General features: G+C 41.9%; 2 protein-coding genes across 5 annotated transcripts in view; one reads left to right on the top strand and one right to left on the bottom strand.

Annotated features, from left to right (window-relative positions):
- Positions 1 to 7164, bottom strand: part of DIDO1 (death inducer-obliterator 1) — a 56341-nt gene extending 49177 nt beyond the window's left edge. Inside the window, exon 1 of one of the 3 annotated variants that reach the window (XM_075020745.1) lies at positions 7071 to 7164. Coding sequence is in view for 1 of the 3 variants with exons in the window: in XM_075020727.1 (XP_074876828.1) it covers positions 6196 to 6216 (21 nt within the window). In the remaining 2 variants the exon portion in view is untranslated. Of the gene's footprint in view, positions 1 to 6195; positions 6787 to 7011 lie in introns of those variants that run through there. The other 2 variants (XM_075020734.1, XM_075020727.1) reach the window with 2 other exon arrangements.
- Positions 7165 to 13545: 6381 nt separating this feature from the next.
- On the top strand, positions 13546 to 21314 carry GID8 (GID complex subunit 8 homolog). Of its 2 annotated transcripts, XM_075020762.1 has the most exons (6): positions 13562 to 13632; positions 14528 to 14618; positions 14886 to 15015; positions 16197 to 16393; positions 16907 to 17104; positions 17435 to 21314. In XM_075020762.1, the coding sequence occupies exons 3-6, from the start codon at positions 14898 to 14900 to the stop codon at positions 17606 to 17608; spliced, it is 687 nt and encodes a 228-aa protein (XP_074876863.1). In that variant the 5' UTR covers positions 13562 to 13632; positions 14528 to 14618; positions 14886 to 14897; the 3' UTR covers positions 17609 to 21314. The 2 variants fall into 2 exon arrangements, with proteins under 2 accessions (XP_074876855.1, XP_074876863.1); XM_075020754.1 differs by lacking the exon at positions 14528 to 14618 and having other exon boundaries at positions 13546 to 13632.
- The last annotated feature ends 2010 nt before the right edge of the window (positions 21315 to 23324 follow it).

Consider the following 23324-nt stretch of genomic DNA (forward strand, 5'->3'; position numbering starts at 1 on the left):
ACTGTCAGGATGGCACCACTGACACCTACACTACAGTCTCACATCACACCCCTCCACTTAGACCTGCTGCTTCTTCCCTCACCTACCCATCTCCCTTCACGGAGACATGTTCTAGTACTTGTAAAACCTTGTTGTTCAGTGTTGGGTAGTACCCCACCTAAGTTCCTACCAAAAGTAATAGAAAAGAACTCACTTGGCTAGCATGGGAGATTAGGCTGCCCCAGGACAGAAATGGTTGCACCGGAGGATAGAGAATCTGCACCCTTTGAAGATGGTGCAAAGAAAGTGTGTGATGGCACCCATACCACAGTAGTCTCCACCGTGAGGGAAAAGCTCCCCAGGGATACCTTAGCACACCAGTGTGATCAGATCTCCCGGGTGGTGGGGTGGGCGATATTAATTGAGAGGCTTCTGCACCTCTGTTGACACCCCATTCCTCAATCTTGCTGACATTTTATCAAGAAATCTTTGAAGGTACTGTAAGACCTTGTGGTGTCATGATGTGGTTATCACATACCACGAATAATTCAGTAGTGTCCAACACCACCTTTCTATGGTCAGACAGCCCTGGAAACTCAGACAGACCCTTTCAATGAAGTTTTGTGGTTTGCAGACTTTCTGACTTTGGATGCAGCTTTTTTTTGTTTGGCATCGAAAAATTATTTCAAATGTTGAGGGTATGGTGCAAATCACTTGTCCTGTCTTGGTACAGGGGAGCCCATTAAGTGCATATTTACATGATATCAAGTACTACCAATATGCAGTGCTGATGCCAATCAACTAATGAGATTTAAAATGTAAACATTAACTACTTTTTTATTTCCAAAGATGAAGAAACAAGTGTTCCATTTTCTTCCAGATTTTTCTCTCATGAAAAATGAGACTCAGTAAATTTATTCATTTCAAAAGATCACTTCTTTCCACTTGAGAAACGTATTGAAGAAATACTCTAAATTAACAATAAACTTTATAGCAAACCAACTTGACAGCTATTTTTTAAAATAATTAAGCAAATGGATTTATTCCAAGAAGTTAAAGAAATATCTTCCCCTAAAAACAATAAATACATTCACTTGGTCTCTGTACTTGTACTAATAAAGAAATGAACCTTTCCAAATTAAAATGTCTTTAGTCACCCATTATGATAAACCCTCTCTACTGCATGTCTGAAACTAATATATACACCATCATCCTTTCCATGATTTCTGTCAGGCTACTCACTTACCTTACGTAAGCCTCATAAGAAGGCCACTGCCTCACATGATGGAAAACTGTGCACATACAGGACAGCAATCCTGCACATTTACAGTGAATGAGGGACCTCCTGGAAGTGTTGAATTTAATGTGTATGCACAGAATCAGATTACCATGCGCACACAGCAGACTAGTGCACAGTACCAGTTAGACAGAAAAGACCATGAGCAACTCCACAGTATGACATAACTACTCCAAGCAAAAACGCATAAAGTAGCTCCCTGGTTTATGCAAAATACAATACACACACACTGAAGTTTATTTTGATGTCTTTCAGACTAGAAAATCATCTTACCAAGCAAAACATTTAAAGAAAAAAAAAAATCTTATTTCAGATTGCATCATACAGGATCAGAACAGTCAGAAAAAACTAAAGGAAAGAAGGGATGGACCACTCAGCAGGCAGTGCAGCAGAATGAGAACAGCACCAAGTATTACAAGCGTATTTTATTTTGAATAAGTAACAAAAAGTACTTCTTTGAACCAGAGTGAAATTCCCACAGCTAAATTCAGCTAAATAGCAACTTCTCATAGAAACATTCAAGGCACTTTAGCAGCAGGCCCACCAGAAATCTGGCAAACATGAAAATTTTATTTAATGACAAGACTATGATCGTATCTAGACTACAGACGTTCACTGTCACAACTGCACAAGTCAGGAACGTTAAGGGGTACAATCCCTAATCAACAGAGCCATGCTGGTATAAGCGCCTCATATTGGTGTAATTACACCTGCAAAACTGTACTTTTACCTGTATGAGCCATTCTGTTTGCAGAGTAGCAGGTGTGCACCATCCTGGTGCAGCAGAGTTTTATCAGTGCAGCTGCACACGTAATAAGAAAGCCCTACCAACACATAGTACAGGCCCTTCCAAGTAGGGAAGCAGTTTATCTCAGGAGGAAGCAAGAGTTTGAAAGTTCACTCAAATTCCTTGAATTAAAAAAAGTTACATTAGCAAACAGATTCTAAGATATTTGTGTACACATTAGAGCTTTTGCCAGCACAGCTCTGTTAGTAGCTAGGGAAAAAGAACTGTAACTGACAACTGTACTGACAACTTTAGTAAAGGTCAAACCTTAACATAAGGCACTTACACTATGCACATCCTCCAACCTGTACACCCATAATTGTGTCCGATAAACAAAATTCATATTCAGTGTTTTCTGCATTTGAGGAAACATTAACTAAATTTAAGCAGAAAGAAAAGTATTATATACATGCCATTGGTATTTTCTAATCCAGAGCTTCATGGGTGCTTAAAAGAGTAGGCAGATACACTCTACTGGCTTAGTAACAGACTGACATTTGGCTTTTTTACTACTCCTATAACACCTTCTGAAGCCCTTATTCACATTCTTCCGAGTAAGCTAATCCCATATCTGCCCTAACAATGAAAATTTACCCAAAGACAAAATAAAACTGAAATTTTTGTCAAATTTACTTCTGCTCTCAGGGTCTGAACAGTATGAGCAAAAATCAGATAGCATATAGATTTTTGCTCATTAAGAAATGCGAGCAGAATCACAAGCAGTGTAGATAGGTCTGCTTTTTTCTTTTTCCCTTTTATACAGATTAAGAAAAAAAAAAGCAGCTTTCTGTGGTCAAAAGCTTAGATTAAAAAACCAAATACAACCATCTCTGTACAAGAAACCTTCTAAAGGCTCCAGTACAAGCCACTTTTACAAGCCATGGTCCTAAGTTTAGACAACAGAAATATCAATCATAAACTTTGACTGTTATTGGGTATTACTCAATATACAGTAAGTATCTTTAACATTCCTTTTCCATCCCCTTGCATGAAAATTTTACAAACATATACTACTTATTTGACTAATGTTCAATTTCTGCTACTGAACTTGACCTCTTCAGCAGCACTGAAAACACATTTTCAGCAACTGCACAGGAAACAATGCGCTTTGGAAAGGCGATTCACACAATCTGGCATTCCTGTGCTGAAGCACCAAAGAAACTAGTTCTTGATCAGGGCTGTTAGGAACACTCAGCTGTTAACCGAACAGCCACAGTTACTTGGCTGTTAACCGAACAGCAACAGTTATTCGAACAGCAACAGTTATTTGGGCTAAGCCCAAGAACCTTACAGTTTAACTCTTCAACATCCCACAGCTTGTTTATTTTTAAACATACAAGATTACAATTCTACAACTATCAGACTTCAGCTTGAATACTTACATTGTACTTAAAAATCCCTCTTCTCAAACAGTTTTACACAAACTAGTAAAGCTGTACAGGCTTTTTGTCAAGTTGGCATTATAACAGTACATAAACTAGTTACACATCCTAAAACATTAGGTGTAAAAAATGTTAGTTTTACATTATAATTAAATTATCTGTATCCTCTGGCATGTCTAGTTATTGTTGTCAGTCAAACTGTGTATACAGAAATGGACTCAACACAACTGCATAATTATAATTTCTGACCCTATCAGCACAGCTGTTGAAGAAAAAAAACCAACCTCCTGTTTTTCTCTTTGCCCCCCTTATTTCATTTGTAAAAAGTGAGCTAAAATATAGCATCTGAAACCAGCTAACATTTTCATTCTTATTCCATCAAAAAGGCTTCATTAAATGAAGTAAAACAGAAATGAATTTCTCCTTCAGAAGTTAGTGAAACACAGTAATTACAGCATACTGATTACGTTATTAAAAACGCAGTAAACACAGTTCAGTTCCCAATTTTGATTAGGGTTTACTGTAAGAACACACATAATGCACATTTTATCTTTGTGTCTTAACTCCCTAACTGGAAATTCAAGATTTTTCTTAACCCCAAAGTCTATCAGTGCTCTTGAGACTAGCACCATTAATAACTGTGAAGTATTCACTTATTTCAGAAGCTGTGTTAGATAAAAACTTAATAATAGTACAACCCTCAAAACGTTAACTGACAGTTAACCGAGAGGAGATTCTCCTAGTGAGGTGAGAGGCTCGACAGCACACAAAAAAGCAACCAGTTCTTGCATAAGCTAGATAAATCTTACTTATATTAAAATCCTCTCCTTAAATCTTCTAACACTGTCCTACTACTTGTAGCACTACAAGAGACACTAGGTAGAAAAAGCACACCAGAGAATAAAAGTAGTGTAGATAGACACTATTACTTCTGTCAACTAAAAACCACCTAATCTCACTCTTGCTGAGTACGGTCCCTTCTTCCATTTTTATCAGTTAAATTTTATAAACTCTCAGCCTAACCCCTGTAACCCTTGCCCTTGCTCTCCCCACTTAATATTTCTAGCCGAATTTTCAGGCTGTTACAGAATTAAAATCCCACAGTTGTAAGTTACAACTATAAAGACAATTACTATCTTAAACCAGAAACAAGTAACATAATCTACTGCCAGAAAATCTTAGTAGTGAAGCAGAATTAAGTAGAACAAACACTGCCTTTTGATGAGTCCACTAGACACTGAAAAATATTTATTTATTTACCACTTTGGACTCACAAAATTCTATTAGCATTGCTTTAAGGAGTTTGGGGTGGAGGGGGTGGTTTTGGTATTTTTTAACTCAAAAGACACCTCAGTTATGTGAAAAGCACCCTCTGAAGCACTGTGTGAATTATATGTATTGTTTTATATTTGAAGAGTTTTAAAATCTACAAGTATTTCGTAGTGTATATACATTTACAGGAGAAAAAAAATTTCATTTGCATACCAGTAGAAACCAACTAAAATATCCCTTAAAAAACCCAGACAACACAGAAACTTTGTAAATAACCCCATTATTTAAATGCTAGTCTTGAAATCAACAATTATTCGATTTGCAAATCACTGGAGCCATGCGGTCTCAAAGTAGGCCGAAGACTACCATGAGCTTTTATTCTTCCACCAAAGTGCATTAAAAAAAAAACTTTATGTGCAATATGTTTCTGGAACCATCAAGGGAAAAAAATTTAAGGCCTAACTGAACAGCTATTTTGAGCATACTTCTATATTTATTCCTATAGAAAGTTCCAAGTGTCAAAGAACAGTAACAAGCAGCTGGCATACATAAAAGTGGAGCACAACCCAAAATATCTATTACAATTAACACAGTATATGCTACACATGTACAGTAACTACGCATTATCATTTTCCATTGACCAGCAATTGTGTAAGCAGCTAGTAAATTTTGTTTGTAGAAGTAGCAACAAGACACTTGAAGCTAAACCAATTCAAGTTACCACTTACAAGAAAACTGTGTAAAATAGAAAAACAAAAATGGAAACAGTGAAAAAGTTCTTGTAAAATGAAGCAAAACATAGTTGAATATCAGCTGCCAAAGAATTTACTTGAACAAGGCTGTGATGATTAAGTATTCAAAAAAAAGCTATTTCTACAAAAAAACTCTCAAATAAACTATCCAGGAAAAAAAAATTAACCAGAGAAATTAGGAATGCTATATACATCCCTTTGAGTTAAATAATAAGAATCAGCATTTTACCCGAAGTTCCTAGAAGGAAAACATGAAAGCCCATGCAAGAAAAACAGCATGTTACACTGTTTTGAGTTACTGAACATAAAACAGCAGGAAGAGTGTAACACAGGTAGATTTTGAAACACGCTAAAAAGATTGTAACTTTCTTTCCAAGTTAAAAATGACAAGCTAAACCGGTAAGATTTTCTTAACCCACGACTAAAATATAGCTATCACTTGGAGGTATAAACTGAAAACTACTTAACTGTATGAAACAAAATTTGGTCACCATCAGAAAATAGCTTTCGCAAGCCAAATAAGCAGCTCCAAACTACCATCACCTCCAAGAGACAGTATTTAAGTACATTAGTGCAAGGGATGGGGAATGGCTATTGACAGGGAATTTACTGAATATTTAAAGCCAGCCAACAATTACTCCCGTCTAAAAATTCAGCCCCTCCTCTTTTCCCCTGCAAGAAAGTCACCAGAACTTGATAAAGTTCAACTTTTCTTGTTTAACTCACCGATAAGGAGATCGCCTCCATCGCCCAGAGAAAATAAACGTCCCCTCGAGGCAGGTTAAGTGTTAGCCCCACCCTCCGAAGACCCCCTGCCCCAGAATGAGTTTTCGGTTGGGTTTCTGGAGTCCCCCGCACCGCCGCAGCGAAGGGCGCGACCCCCGCCCCCCCCCCCAACCCCACCGGGGCCGCGGCGGAGAACCCCTCGTCCGGTACTAGGGCAACGGTGAAACTGAACGAGCAAGGCGGCTTAAAGTCGGTCGTGACGTCACGGAGAAGCTCGCCGGCGTCAGCTTGGTTATGACGTCGATCGCCTCAGAGCACAACCGTCCTCTCCTTTTTTTTTTTTTTTCCCCTTCCCCCCCCAACATGGAGGAGCCCGCCTTCTAGCCCGCTCCGCCCGGGGAGGGCGTCCTCTCCGCTCCGGCCCAACCACGTTATGAGCTTATGGGGCGGCGGCTTTTAGCTTCCTCCGGGGCCCCCGCATTGAGTCGCCGACCTCCTCTGGAACCGGGCCAGGCCTCCGGCGTGCCCGCGCCCTGCAGCCGCACCGACGGTCCCCTGAAAACAGGCCGCGCCGACCACCCCCCCCACACACACACACCCCTCACCCCCCCACCCCCGTCCCCGGGGTCCCTCCGGCCGCCCTGACCCGCACCACCCGCCCGCCTCCATTTTCTCGTCGAGCCCAAAGGCGTCCAGGCCGGAGGAGGCGGTCGCCCCTTTTCCGCCACCCCTCCGCCGCTGCTGCTGCGGCGGCGGCGGCCCCAGCTCCCTTTTTCCTCCCGTCCCGCTGCTTCTCCGGCTGCCTCCCTCACTCACCGCGGGGAGGGAGTAGGGGAGGGGGGAGAAATCTCGCCGCCGCCGCCGAGGGTTCTCACCCGAGCCGAGCCGCCATTTCCTCCTCGCAACGGCTCCAGAGCGCTGGGCGGGGGCGCTCCTCCCCCGCTACCATAGAGACCGACATGGCGGCCAACGGCAGTCCTAGAGCGCTTCGCTTTGCGCACGGCTCCCGGAGGACTTCGGCTGGCGGTTGGCTCCGCCTCCCGGCCGGGCGCCAACGGCGGCGGTGCGTGCGCGCGCTCCTTCACGGCAGGGCGCTGGGCGGGAAAACGGCGGCGGGTCGTCAGCCTTGCCCGCAGCCGGGGCAGCTCTTCCCGTCTCCCTCCGGTTCGAGGGGAGGCTGAGCCGTTCCCCACGCAGCTGTAGGGCCGCGGCTGTCGGCCCAGTCCCCGTCCCTTGGGCTTTAGGCCTGCGGCCGCTGAGGAAAACGGGAGGCGGGCTGCCCTGGCCAGCCTCAGGGCTTCCTCTGCAGAGGAATTGTGTGGGATCAACAACGCCTGTTCCCGGTTTTCTTACCAAAAATACGGCGTGATCTTACCTCACAGGAACTGCAGTTTCATTCATTATTCGTGAGGTTGCAAGCGCCGAGGGAAAACTGCACAGCAGCAGTGCTAAATACTGTTTTGCTTACAGTGACTTCTTCTCTCCCAGGACAAGTACGGCTTTGTCACAGGATTAACATGGCAGAGGAGCTTGTCTGCTGCTTGCAGACCAAACTGCTCACATCAGCTACGCTCCCCACCTGTGCTTATTCCATTGGGGTTTCATTCTGTTTTTCCTATTCTACTCCACCTGTTTTAGAAAATCAAATAGCAATTGCTGCAGTAATGCTTTCTTCTGGGTCCAGGTTACGGAGTGCCGTGGAAAGGAAGCATTCACTGGATCAGCTCATCCACCTCATGGAGGCTTCCCAGTAAACAGCCTTTAAAAATGGTTAGGCTACTCAAAAAACTCTCCAGGATCCAAGCCACTATAAACAGTTACAGAGAGTTAACTCCCATTTACACCTTTTCCTCCTACTGTCAGCATTTGTAATACTAGCAACCAGAAACACCTCCACCTCACAGTCACTGAGGGGTCCGGTCCCAAGATTTACAGGAGGACCCGTGAGGCCATGCAAACACTCCTGACCTGGACATCGGAAGAGCCTTTTAGGCAGTCGGAGGTGTGAGGTTTGGCTCTTGGATAGACCCTGATCCTGCACATTTTTCCTCATGGGTTGATAATATTAATTTCAGTTGGATTCCAGACAGGTGCAGTGTTTACTAAGATGGATTAAGGAATGAAAACATAAAAACATACTTAGCATTAATTCTATAGAATTACAGGATTCTACAGAGCAATTTGATTACATCTTTTACAAGTCTACATTCTATATATGAGACTTCTGGTGGTAAAAACTCAGGATAATGTTGGAAAAGCTACTATTAGCTTTCTGCCTGATAGCATCTAGTCAGCCTCTTTCTCCACCTGTAAAACCAGGCAGTATTAATACTTACTTCACACAGGAACACCAAGGGGTAAAAAAAACCCAACAGATTCCTGTGCAAAAGTACAAGACACCATGATTAAAGGCAAGCAGAAGTTTAATTTTTGTTCTGCAGCTACAGAGCTACAATAAATGAAAAGCACAAGGAGGGGAAATACCTTATGATTTGGTAGATCAAGCTGCACTGTGATTTACACCCTGAGAAAAGCTAATAACATGTTGTTAATGGACAAATTTAGCATCTAGGGAGTGCTCAAACCCAGGAATTACACACCAAGGGAAAGGGAGCATGCGAAACCAGGAATTGCATACCAACAGTGAACAGGGGATGCCTGCAATAGGGGATCCAGCATTGAAACAGGTATTAAATACCTCTTACATGCATTTGGTAAGAGTCTTACACCATCTTAACGTAATACTGATTCACTTTGCACACCCAGTGAATACCATCTAAAGCACATTACACTTTCAACCCACAAAACCCCCTACATCTTTGTGTTAAAGCCCAAGTCGGAGTATCTACCTTTGCTGACTAAACACCTGTGTCACCTTCACTTAAATGGTACCATCAGCACCTCAGGTCCTTTCCCATCTCATTCCCTTCCCTTCCTAATTCTTTTCCTGTTAGAGCCTAATTTCCCTTAATTTGGGAAATTTAGTCCTGTGTTACTGGTCTGAATCTGCATTGTCCTGGCAGCACACAGAAGGAGCTTTTTTGGTGATCTATATAATGCGAGTTTTGTTTCAGTTTAGGCTTTTTCTCATATAACACGATGATAGTTTCTAACCGGTTTGAACTGAAAACACTGCTGGGAAATCCTAGCAGAGATTAATGACTATCAACCAGCTTCTAAAACAGTCTAATAAGCACCTTATCTATCTCTCCTTCTTAAACACCAGAGAAGCTTATGCTGAGATATTTACAAATCCCTCGTCACTAACTCTCCTTAAAACTTTTTTCCACTGCTTTCCAAAACCTCTTCCGCTATTAGGCGGTCAGTACACTGAGACCTTCCTCTGCAGCTGACACACGTTTATTTGTTTATCCCTTAGGTTTCCCTAATCAGTCTTTCTTAAACTTTGGGTGTCTACAAACTGGCCTTACTTATATTTGCAGTGTCTTACATAAGGGTCTTTAGTGATAGGCCCTAAGGCATCGTCTTCGTGTTGCACAGAGATGGTCGCCCCAGATCTGGGATGTCACTTCTGCTCTCTCACCCACCTTTCCCTTCACCAAGATAGCAACCCTTTCCAGTGTTTGAAGACACAAAGCCCTTAAATATAATACTTACTTTACGTTCACGCCTTCTCTCAGTTCTTCCTCACTGAATGTTCTGGTGAGCCAATTTCAGCAACCAGGTAAAAACCAGAGACAGAGTTAGCCCAGGAAAAGAGTAGGGATGAAAGCAAACGAGCAAGTTCTCTTCCCTCCTCCATCTCTGGCATTTGTGTTTGGGTTTTTTTAACAGATAATGAATCATTTTAAGTCAGAACAGACTGATTTCTGTTGGCCGTGCTCCAGCTTTACCTTTTTTTGTGGAAAAAACTCTCTGTCCTCAGAGTTCAGCACATCACTCAAAATAGATACATCAGGTGTCAAGGCAGTGTGTCTTGTGAGTCCTTGATTCTCCAAGGCTCCTGATACTTTATTCTTCATAAAGACTAGATGAACACAGAGAAATACTTTACTGAGGGTTCATCATACTCACATAAATAATGCAATCCCTTTCCCTACCAGCTGAGAGAAACTTGCAGTTGTTGTTCCCCCCCCCCAAGTCTAGGTAAACTCTGCCCCCCACCCCCATATGCCTTTTTTGCAGGGATTTTTGTGACTTCTCCAGGAATTAGTGATTTTGGTTTGGGATTCACTCCACCCAACTCCAAATATCAGTCATCAAAATACCTCTTTGAGATTAGGATTTATCAAATCCTAATTCATGTAAAAATTCTATAAACTGCACTGAATTACAGTTATTATGTTTCTTTTCATCTCAATTTTGTAGTCTCACCCAAAAATCCAACTTTCTGTGTTATTACTGCCCTCATTACTGTAAGATTCTTGTAGGACTGTGGGACATTGAAGCCACAGGATAGTTTCCTGAGAGCAAAGTAGTTTGTTTCCATGCATTTTAATTGAACTTTGGACTCACAGAAGCATCCTGCAAGGTTTTCCCTGAATAATAAAAGACAGGTTTGGTTCCAACTTTGAGGAGAATGTGAGGGTTTTTAACAGAAGTTAGGCTTTAGTGCTAGGAAAAGAGGGAATGATGTAGGAATCTTTTGCCCTGAAGTGCTGCACAGCTTTGTATCTTCCTACTCCCTTCTTAATTTTGTGAGGTTTAACAAAGAAAAACCATGCAAATTTGGTATTTCCAAATCCCTGGGTATTCTAAGCTATGAAGCACGGGGAACGTAAGTGTTCCTCTTTGCTAAAGACAGCCGCAGGTATTATACACGGGATGATTAAACATGTATTCAGTGAGATACAAGTTAAAAAGAGGGGAATACAGAAGGTCACTAGGCAGCTTTCTATCAGGAAACAGTTAGTATAAAATATGTGTTATTTATTACTCAAGATACTGCTCAATCCCCCCAAACATGCAGAGTTTTCATTGCACCCAGAACATCAGTAGCAAAAAAAAAGGCCTGTATCAAGATAAAGGAATAATAGTTTTGTAAGTTTTTTAATAGCTTTATAAGTTTTTTTTATATACTTAGGATTTTATCACATTGGGCTAATGCTGCCATCAAAAAAGGTGTCACTACAAGTAGTACTATTTAGTATTATTTAACCAAATAAAAACAATTCATGCATTAGAAAGTCACTTTGTTTTCAGTCTCAGTGAGAAAATGCTTCAATAGTAACATTCAAAGCGTGTTTGTTGCAACTAAAGAGGTTATAGCACCTCTTCTCTCAAATGAAATCTCAGTTTCTAAGAAGGTTTGACGTTACCAGAAACATCAAAAAGCTAGAGAAAGTACATGAAAGGAAAAAAAGATGAGAATGCAGCTGGCTATGATATTCTGCACAGAAATATTCCAAACTTCTTTTTGTTAACATTAGGGCCAGAAAAAATGCCAACTCCTAAAAATATTTAAAAAACAAACCAACCAAACTATTTTTCGTGACAAGCAAAACCACAACTCAGGAGCTGTTTTTAGCCCATTTTTACTTTTCTTTAGCTCAGGGACAACAAAGGGGTAAAGGGAAACTTCTGTTGCAGTTGGTTGAACAGCCCAACCTCTGAAAAAACAGGTGTCAGCACCACACAATCAGTATGCTGCCAAACAGCAGCTCACACATTTTTAGCTTACTTATTCAATATATTATTTGACTAATTAGAAAGCAATTACGCTTATTCTTTACCTGTAAACAGCAATTGCGGTATGAATTACACTCTGTTGCTTCCTCTCTGCTTGGGGTATGTTTCCCTCCAAAGAAGTCAGGAAACCCTCCTAAGAAAGGCTCACCTTCCTCCTCTCTCCCTCTTTATGGAAGTCTCCTGAGAAAAACTCCACCTTTTTAGGGAGGAGCTGATAAGAACCAGGCAGGACATCTGAGCCAAAGGGAGATTTACAAGCCTGACAGTTCAAAAATAAAGTCTGAATGTTGATGTTTCCCAATGAGCCAAATTCACTGAGATTAGTTTTTAGATTAAAGCCTGAGGAAGAGCCCTCTTCAACCAATAGGAGTAATTGCCACGCTGTAACTTTCTTTGTAATATGGCTCACAACTACTGGTGTGTATTACTAAATATTTTAAGTTCCTTAGTCCAAAATTCTGCATTGTTTATAAACTTGGAGCTTTGTTTGGGGAAATATGTTAAAATAATAAATTATTGACTACATTGCAGATTTTCTCGGTTTCAGTGTAGGGACAATTGTAATGAAAGTGAGTTTTGGAGGCTGAGCTTTATTACAGAGTTAGAAAAACAAGAGTGAAAAATGAGTAATTGTATCCATACTGCCAGTCTGTGTTAAGTGAAATTACATTTTTCTGAGGGGTATCATTTGCAGCATTTCACATATAAAAGTTGTATGTCTTAAGCCTGCTCGCCATTTAAATATACAAATCGGGGTGTTTTCTCGGCTTCCCTGCAGAGCTTTGTCTCGCAAGCCCCACTGGATCTAGCCGCGGTGAGTTTATGCGCTCTCCTCAGCCGCCAGTACAAGTTTTGACAGAGATCACAGATCAGAGCCCTCAGCCACGACAGTTCACAGCCCGGATTATCGACTGAACTCGTGGAACCGCACATTAACGTAGCGGGCTGTGACCTACAGCGGACCCATCTCCCTTTCCATCACCCTGTCAGGGCCAACTCCGCGGGCTCCAGCGGCTGACCCTTGCCAAGCGAAGCTCTCGAACAACCCACAACCGGCCCAACTGCGGAACCCGCCATGTCGGTGCGGGAGCGGTTCCACCTCACACGGCGGTGCCCGCGCACACCCCACCGCAGCAGGGACCGCACCAGCCCATCAGTCCATTTCTGCTTCGCTTGTTACTGGCAGGGTTGGTGTTCCTCTCCCGGGGAGCGGGGGGTCCACGCTGTCACCTCAGGGAGGGAGATGAGCCAGAGAGCCGCTGCCGTAGCTCCGGGCAGAGGTGGTCGCGACCACTGAGGGAAGCGGCATGGCGGAGCCAGCACAGGCCCTGCCCCGCGGCCTTGAGCCAAAGAGGGGCTTGAGGGGGGAGGCAGGGACGGAACGAGACCCGGCCCTCAACTCTGCTCGGCGCGGCGGCCCCGCTGACTCCGGTGACCCCCATCCCACCGGCTGCCCGAGGCGGCACAACCGCCATCTTGCCGCGACGCTCGCCCCGCACCGCCGCCGCTCTAGGGTAGCCCTGGCGGGATCGCGCCCGATCTCTATGGTACTGAGGCGCGCCCCCCCAACACCGCCCTCGGCCGTCTCTATGGTCCCAGCTCCCCACCGGAGGCGTGACGTACGCTCTGTCCCGCGGGCCGACTCTATGGTTGCATTTTCTCGCCCCTCTTCGGGCGCTGATTGGCCGAGAGGACGGCTCTCGCGAGACCCGCGCGCCTGCGGCCTAGGCGGAGGCGGCGGAAGGGGCCCGCGTTCGTGCGTCGGCAGCCGGCACCGCGGCGCGCTCGGTAAGATGGCGCCGGCGGGTCCGCTCCTTTCCCTCGGGGGACGGGGACTGGCGGGGTCCTTCCCCTGGCCCGGCGGGTCGGCTGGTTTTCGAACGCTGCGGGTGGCGGGGAGGTGTTGGGCCTGCGGCGAGCGGGGCCGAGCGCTTAGGTGGCCCGGGCCCCGGGGAGGGCCGGGTCGAGGGGGGGCGGGCAGCGCCTCGGCGTGCCGGTGGCGGGCGGCGGGGTGAAGGTCGGGATCCCCCGGTGGGCTCGAGGTCCGCCGCAGCCCCGTTTGTGGCCGGAGCCCTATTGCCTCCCCCCCACCCGCCGCGTGGTTGGGAGCGGCGTGAATGCGGGTCCGGGGAGCGATCGACCCCCCAGCCGGCCCCGGGCTGATCCTGCCTCCCGCTGTCCGACTTACCCCGGGTGCGGTGTGGTTTTGGCGGTAGTTCAGGGAAGGAAAAAGCGGCTGGAAGTGGGCTGGTGCTGAGAAGGCGCACTGCCGCTCCTGTCTGCCCGAGAGGGGTGGCGGTGCCTGTTGCTGCTGCTGCTGTTGTTGTTGCCGCCTCTCCTCCCCCTTTCGCTGCTCCTGTGATCGTGACTTGAAGGTAGAAATGGTTAAATGCCGGCTTTAACGAAGCGCTTGGCATACGAATCTGAAAAAATAAAAAACAAGCTACTGCCGGGAAAAATACTGGGAGATAACATTTTAGTAGCGTTGACAGGAGTACCTCGGGGGACAGGGAAGCTAAGCTAGCCTAAGTCTCTTAGTTGTGCATTGGATAATGTATCATGTGCAGTTTTGTAGCTGTACAATATATGGAGATGTCCTGTCTTAAGTTTTGGTGAAAACTTTAAAGCAAATATTGTCTGCGTAGGCATTGCTTTAAACATTTGTTACAATTTTTCTGGCTAGCTGTCAAACTCTTTGATTCATTTGTTTCACACTGTGATGCTGTGGGTCCTGTATAAGTTCCAAACGAGACTTACTTGGAGTGGATTTAAGAGTAAGTACAAGAAGATGGTGTTTCAATTTTTTATTCTGACGGTTGATGAAAGCAGCTTTAGAGACTGGCTAGTAGATGTGAAAGAGTGCAGGAACAAGGAGGAGGAAAATGTAAAATTGTGGTTTGAGATAGAAGGGTCCCTTTTGGATTATTAATTTAAAAGAACTCATAAAAAAGATATAAAGGTGGTAGTAACACAGTGCTTACACACATTAAACTTACTTCTTCTTGAATCATGTTAAATGAGATGCTTTTCTTTTCTTGTAGTAAGAGTCCAGGATGAGTTATGCAGAAAAACCTGATGAAATCACGAAAGATGAATGGATGGAAAAACTTAATAACTTGCATATCCAGAGAGCAGACATGAACCGCCTTATCATGAACTACCTTGTTACAGGTGAAAATGAGTAGTAATACTAGGAGGCTCTTAAATGTATGTCACTTATTTTATCGAGACAGACAGTTTTGGCTAGAATATGCTACTAGATGGAGTGAAATTAAGGGCTTTGAGGACTTTGTGATTGCTGTTGGCTTCTCTTAGCAATGTACAACTGCTCTTGTGTTCTCTTAAGTGGAAACTGACTAAGATTCAGAGGCCGAATACTTATCATGCGATAGAATTGACATTTATTCACCTTAACGCTTCTGCTAAAAGGTATAGAAAAGAAAGTGTTTTCTGGAATGCTGTAAACAAACATGACCCACTTCTGTATGATGTTCTTTTTTGTGTCGTTAAAACAGATTTCAAGATACATTGCAGTTGTTAAATAGTGCTCTGAAAGTTGCACAGAACAACTATCAGAAGCAAGTTTTAACTGGCTAGAAAGATAAACTCTAAAAGGGCACTGCTGTCAAAATAGTTTGAGACCAAAAATATTAACCTCTTCAGCATATAGCCTAATTTTATACTTAGAACAATCAAAAACCCTCAGAAATTGTCCCTAGCAATTATGATGCATACCATCACAGTAAGCTATACTAGGGCGGAGGCATTTGTATCCGATCTACACCCCTGTTTACATTGGTGTATAGGTGAAGCCTCTGGGAGGAAGGAAGAGCATCTTAGTGGGTGGCGTAAATCGTTTTTGTGTATATGAAAGCGTGACTTAGGATTTAAAATAGCTGTTAGAACTGTAAAAAAAAATAGCGTTAGTACAAGAAAGCAAAATTAATTTTCTTCTCAGTAAAAACTGCTAGGTCTGTATAAACAGATTTGGGGGCTGGAGGAAAAAGCAAAACCACCTAGATTTTGAAAATGTGATTCTGAAAATCCCATTTTGCAATAAGTACACTGCTCTAAGTATAAAACAAGCTTTCCAGTTAAGAGGTAGTGGATTACAAGTTGCATGCATCCTTAGAGAATGAGGGCACAAGAGTTAAGAATGAATTAAGTGTGTATTGTTAGATGCCTGTTGGATAAATGCCTGTTTAAATAGAGAAGAATTTTTCAGGAGTTCGGACTTAATCTTTAAACGCCCAAAATGCACAAGCAATACTCAAGTCTTTTCATTTAAGCTGAATGGTTTTTTTAAGGTGTTTCGTAAAATATATTTTATAGGTAAAATATTTCTATTTCAGAGGGCTTTAAAGAAGCAGCAGAGAAATTTCGAATGGAGTCTGGAATTGAACCCAGTGTTGATTTAGAGACTCTCGATGAAAGAATAAAAATTCGAGAAATGATATTGAAAGGACAGATTCAAGAAGCCATTGCGTTAATAAACAGCCTCCATCCAGAATTGCTAGATACAAACAGATATCTTTACTTTCATTTGCAGGTAAGGACAGGTGGCACACTTTATCTTTGTTGTAGATGTTGCTGAGAGACTGGAAAAAGTAGTGCAGATTTTACGAGTACGTTGGGAGGTTTGTAACTGAATATGGATGCAATTTCAAGTGTTTGTTCTTGGCATCATTTTGTAGCAACAGGAAACTGTGGCATGGTGCAGAAACCATCATACACAATTAGTAACATGAAAACTTGTAACAGCAGCAGTGGTCTGTGACTTACCAACTTCCATTTACTGCTAGATTGAATTTCCAGTAGTTCCTTTAGTAACACATCTTTTCAAAACGTATTACTGAAAAGTGTCAGGTTACCTTTTTCAGTAGGTTTTGTAGACAAGTGTGCCGCTCCTTGTCTCACACGTTGAGAAGAATTGACCTCAAACTGTCAAATTATGGATTAGCGTTTGTCTCAAATTACACACTAATGTCTGAAGATTACAGTCTTGAAATACTGAAGATGTGTTAATTTGTTTAGCTAATATTGCTGTGTCTTTCGTATATAGCAGCAGCATTTGATCGAACTGATTCGGCAGCGTGAGACAGAAGCAGCTCTGGAATTCGCTCAGACCCAATTAGCAGAACAAGGCGAGGAGAGCAGGGAATGTCTGACAGAAATGGAGCGTACGCTGGCTTTGCTTGCCTTTGATAATCCCGAAGAATCACCATTTGGAGACTTGCTTAACATGATGCAGCGACAGAAGGTAGTCCTTTCTCAAAAGGAAATTGATGTCTTTTATTCGTATGTGGTGAAAATAATGTCCAAATATTTTTGAAATGTTTAGAGAAAACTTACGTGGTGGTATGCAAAAGAACAGAAGTATTTCTTAAACAAGATTAAAAAAACCTGGTGTTACTGTATTCAACTACTTGGCTCTCTTCCTTGTTTTCTCCAGGCTCATAGTCTATGGAGCTTTGTCCTGACAACGTTCAGAGGAATTAGCACACTAGGTGTGATCTTTTCAATGTCTGTGTGACATTAGCAGTGTTAGTCATATGAAAACTATTACTGAACTCCAGTATTTCTTTTCCAGGTATGGAGTGAGGTTAATCAAGCTGTTCTAGACTATGAAAATCGTGAATCAACACCCAAGTTGGCAAAATTACTGAAACTACTACTGTGGGCTCAGAATGAGCTGGACCAGAAGAAAGTGAAATATCCCAAAATGACAGACCTCAGCAAGGGGACGATTGAAGAACCCAAGTAAAATGTGTGCAGATGGACATCAAACAATCTTAGTACTGCACAGTATACATTTATATCAGTCTGTGACTGAAATATTTTTACTACAGTACAGCACTCAATTCAGATTTTTCAATGAACATCTAATTTGAAGGGAGAAAAGTCCCTTTTAAATGCTGCAAAAACTGCATTGAAAGGCGCTGTATCTCTTTGAAAGTCTGACTTAGGCTATGCACTATAATACATTTTTAAAAAACAATTAAAACAGGACAGGAAACATAGCATTTTTAAAAGTACAGAACTCAAGCTTTCTAATTGGCTGCTGATGCCTAGTTTAGTGGCCAGTGAGTTGATAACGGAGTTATATTGGCAACTATTCAGTTAAGTTTAACTGTCTCCTGTTTGAAATGTGTATATAGAACAGTGAATATTTTCTACCTTTAAGTTATAGCCAGATATACATTCCCCTTAAAAGTAACTGGTCAAGTTTTCATCTATAAACTTTGCAGTAAGGTCAACCTTTTGCTTAGGAAATAGTGTACAAACTTGTAAATCATAATTTAAGGACTGTTTTGGGGTTTTTTTGTTTTTTTTTTTTTTTTTTTCCTTGTTTCTGACTTTTTGGTGCTTTATATGGTGAGAGCTATGTTCATAACGGATCAGTGACCCATCTTTTCAGGAGGAGTATTGTTGGAAATAAGTTTTTTCTTAATTTTCATGAATGACCAAAATGGCCCCCAGAGGCATTTGAGGGTTTTTGTTAACAGGGGCCTTTCCCCCCTATAATAAATTTGCAGCTGTAGACACTGCAGTTATTCCAGCAGGCTACTAAAGCTTTGAAGGCCACTGGATGTTTGTAAGCTGAAGGACATGCTTGTGTTAGGAAATTAAGTGGAGGGGAGAGATGCTTGTTGAAGCCTCTGATGCATCATCTTGTGTAGGATCTGCCTTCATGCTTGCTGAATAAGAATTGTAGTTTTAGAGCTACTTGGGCTGTTTTTATGCCTTGAGCTCAGCAGAGCGGGGCTGTCTAAAAACAGAAATTTCCATTTTCTCAATTCTTCCATACCTTTCTGAAGAGATGCAGTTCATCTTCACCTGTATTTGTTTACTGACTGTCCTCATTCTAGTTAGGATTATAGTTTTAATGTTTTACATGTGAAGTCCAGACTTTCAAGTCAACAAATTGTAATCTTCTGGGTATGGGATGTTCTGGTCGACTCAATTTTGCAGCACTGTACACTGGTATATATCCAGTGGTAGTAAGCACTAATCTTGCCAAATCGATCTCTAGAGTTTTAGGTCCGTACATCAAGTTATTACAGATTTGCTGAACAAAGACCGAGCTGATGGGTGAAATAGCTTAACATCATGAAACACTGGCAGTTGTCACACCAGTCCCATACTGTACATAATCTAGTCTTGTATGGTAGATATTACCCTGTAGAATGAAACTTAGTTTTCACTTAATTTTACTGGAATACTTACGCATTAAACTGTATAAAGCTTTGCAGATACACCTGACTTACCGAAACTAACAAAACCTGTTACTGATTGCATTACTGTGAACACTGTTTACTTGTGTAGCTATTTTTTGTGGGGGGAAACCGTAGTTTGTTAAGCAGCTATTAGAGATGAGGAGCGCCAAGGTTAAGCTAGATGATGGATATAACAAAATTATTTGTTCCCATTTATTACTGATCATTCTGTTCTCCACTTTGAGGCATTTGTGGTATGGAGGTCTTAACAAACAAGCTATCAGTAGCCCCCCCCCCAACTACAACAGTCGTCTGGCTTTCCTTCACCCAGGCTGGTTATTCTAACACCAAACTTTTAACAGTTGTGGGTTTGGGGTTTTTTGGGTTTTTTTGGGGGAGGGGGTTGGGTTTTTGGGTTTGGGGTTTTTTTGTGTGTGTTTTTGGGGGGCTTTTTCCAGTCGGTTGATGTCTGAAAACCATGTATAACTTTTAGTTTGTGAGAAACTGTATGGTTAATGTAACTTTGTTTAATAACAAACTAGAGAAACAAAACTGGAATAGCTCTAATTTCTTCATATATAACTGATCAGCTTTTCCTCTGTTCTGAGACTTGCATTGTTAAATCTCATCTGAAGCTTCTCCCGGATGAAGTGGAAAGTGGTGCGTTTTTGTGGCATGACTAGCATTTTTCTCCATGAGAAATGCAGTATTACAGTCCTGGTTGAGAAGTTCACTGTACTTCTAGAATGCTACATTAATTTCATATAGTATTTGGGCAAAGATTGAGCATAGATTACTTGAATTTTCACTAGCTTGGTTTTTTTTTTTCCATTACAAAATAAACATGTTTTTTAAGGGGTTTAATATAAAATTAGTATAGAACTATTTCACTTTGGTTTTATGAACATGCCACATTGATAAGCAGCTTTAATCTGTAAAGTTTTTGGTAACTGCAAGAAAATATTCGAAAGCTATGCATTTTAGAGAAAGCATAAAGGTAGTGATATTGGTACTTCTAAGGATCTTTATATTAGTGTATATAAAATAGTTTGCATATACAAATATAATATATAATCTGTTTGAAATATTCTTGAATGGTAGGGGCTGTGAAACATAATTTATGGAAATATTGTACACAGTAAACAGACGTCTCAGTACACGAATGAACTTTTGTCATATGCATGAGAAGTGTCTTATTTGGTGACTACTAATGAATGGGATTTTGTTAACCCATTTTTGTTAGAAAACCACTTTAACAAATACTATTAAATGCCACTTTGATCAGTTTGCTTTAGTGTAAAAATACATATTTTGTTCCGCTTAATTTAGAACAATACGAAAATAACTTTTCTAGGAAGATTTGTTCCAAACTCAATGGTGGCAGACAAATCTGGTAATTAAACGTGGTACACTACACTCATTCCTCCCCCAGCCTTTCCTTTGTTGAAAGCAAGATTTTTTTCATTAATGCTATGGACATGAAGAAGTTGGATTGCAAAATACCCTGTCTTACATGCCTCTGCAGAAAGGCTGTATATCAAGTGTGTTTTGATTAGGCTACAAATCTCCCTCCTTTTCCAAAACCTATCACCTCGCTAATAACTGTCGTCTTTGCTTTTACCATGTTTCTTTTCTGCCTGTCAAATCTAAGCTAAACTGTGGTTGCTTCTGTTGTACAATGGAGTCATTTGTGAAGGGGGGGGGGGGAATAATAGGTTTCCATGAGGATGAAGTACTAGTGGTACTTTCTGAGAAATACTTACTGAACTGTTTAATTTTGTATAGCTGGAAAAACAGAGGCTGCTGCACAGAAACTAACAGCAGAATTTTAAGTAAAGCATTTCCTCTCAAGACTTTTGAAGAGGCAAACATACAGAGCTTGAAACCAGGTGAAGTACCTCTTTCTCTTTAAGATGATTTCATTGAAACGCTTTCAGCTCCTTCCAGCCACATTAAAAGAAAAATTGAAATGAATGTGGAGAGCACTTATGTAGCATTTAAGATATGTGAAATTACCTGGAAAGAGTCCTGTCTCCTTTCCACTCCTTGTACATATAGGGGAAGCCATTACATTATTCTAGGATGATTTTATTGTTTTTAATTTGTAAAATTTATGCTTTGTATGCTTGAGTATAAGCTTAAAAGCATTACTTAAAAAAATCCTTGACTAGTAGATGAGTGTTGCTCGACTTATTTCAAACCACTTTCTGTCCAAGTTCATTACGAAGCTTATTAAATTGAGTTGGAGCGTGATCCCTCTGTGTCTTATCTTCACGGGTAACGGGGCCTCCTGCTGTCAACAGCAGCTGAAAGCATCCTTGAGATACTTACCTCAAAGAATATAAAAGGATATGGAGTCATATTTTTACCTAAATCTTGCCTTTAGGCTACAGCAAGTTGAGATGGGTTCAGACCTGCACTGTAGGTGTCTCTGCCATCCAGAAGCAATGTCGCTGGTCAGTATTTGTTTCTGCTGTAGTGTTCTTAACGAAAAGGGACGAGTAGGGTTTATAGCTGTTGCGTGAACAACGGTGTCCCCCTGCCCTGCTCGTCAGCTTGTTTGCTTTATGTGCTCAGCTGTGCAGAGACAAAACACAAAGCTTTATGAACAGCACCCTCAAAAGCATTTGTATTTCTCAATAGACACGTCAAGGTGCTAGAAACTATTTTTATTCCTTTTGTCTCTGCTCCTGCCTTCGGATGATTAAATTAAGGACAAGATTGGCCAAACTACCGGTGGGCTGCACGTTGATGCATTCAGGCACCTCAGAACCAGAAAGCCCTGTGCATTCTCTGTCATGCTTTTCATATTAAATGGGGATTCCAATGATATGCAGCTACCTTATACCCAGCTGGCTGAATTTCTGCATTGGAGTAGCTGTTCATTTGAAGACAGCCTCAATTTGTCAACTTTTCTGAGCATTTCCTTATTTCTCAGCATATTGCTGTCTGCAGCAATTTTGCAAAGTTGCATTATTTAGCCCTAGGAACCACATGCGTTTTCTTCAGACTGGACAAGTTGCGTTGAAACTGCTCTTGGTTAGCAGGGAGTGTTCAAGCTGCAGTTGGACTGGCCTTTCAGGAGGCAGTTGTCCTTTATGGAATGTGTGAGCCTTTTTCTCCTTTCACACCCCTTCAGGATCTGGTCGCGATGGGTGCTTAACTTTGTAAAATCTTCAAGTAATACAACCATTGTGTGGATAAACTTCAGTGATAGTAAATGTCAGCCCAAACAATAACCCAATAATCTTTTGTTTGGTTTAATCTTTTGACAGATTAAGCTGAACGCGGGAAAAACTAAAGGAGATTGTGTTCTTGCATAAGATTATTTTCTTTAGTCAGCCCCTGTCTTCTGAACTGATTCCATTTGCCATTTAGTCAGCTTGGTGGGAGGTTTGCTTCCAGAAAATTATGCAGCAGTAAAAGGAACGATGGCCATGTTTTTACTTTTTAAACTTATTTATGTGCATGTGATGGACGTTACGCTCAAACGCTTTTTTTAACTGCAGCTGGTTTTGACAGTGAAACTAGCTTCATGCGCGAGAGGCAAATTAGTCAAAGAAGCTATTAATTGAAGAGGTAATACTGAACAGTAAAGGAAAGGAACTGAATAGTACAACAAATAAAGAAAACTTTGTGCGATGTGCTTGATTTCCAAATTGAGTAAGTTAGTAGCCACTGTTGCAGTGTCTGTATTGGAAGTGCTTGTATTCCACAGCCGTGAGACTTAACATAATACTAACTCATACACGGGTATGAGTTAAGTTTTCTGTATCTGTGATTGCTGTACCGTGCCCAAGACCTCTTCAGTTCTTTTTCTGAGCTTATTACATGCATTTCACTTCTGTAGTTACACTTCTGCAACTCATCTCCCCTCCTGCCTCAAATTAACTTAATCCAAACTTACACACTATTTTAAAAAAAAACCATTGAAGAATGGTTTTGATTTTTGGCTGCATTTTACCACGACTTGGCTCCCTCTTCTGGAAACGGGCACAGTAGCAGAGTATGTAATTTATAGTTTCCAGTCTCCTGTCCAAACGAAGGGAGGAAAGCCTACAACTGGATGAAGGCTAAGCCCTGTGGTTACTACACATGGTTCCCCTCAGTTTCCACTTGTACCAAAGCTTGTTGTATTTGTTTTCTCTGTTGGTAGCAGGAGTGCGCGACCGTGTGTGGCTATGCCACAGGCCTTTTGGGGTAGATCTCGTTCCTCTGAGCAAGAAATGCTGAAGCAAAGGACAGAGTATGATTTTACGATTT

The sequence above is a fragment of the Buteo buteo genome, chromosome 2 (genome assembly GCF_964188355.1).
Source record: "Buteo buteo chromosome 2, bButBut1.hap1.1, whole genome shotgun sequence".
Classification (NCBI taxonomy): Eukaryota; Metazoa; Chordata; class Aves; order Accipitriformes; family Accipitridae; genus Buteo; species Buteo buteo.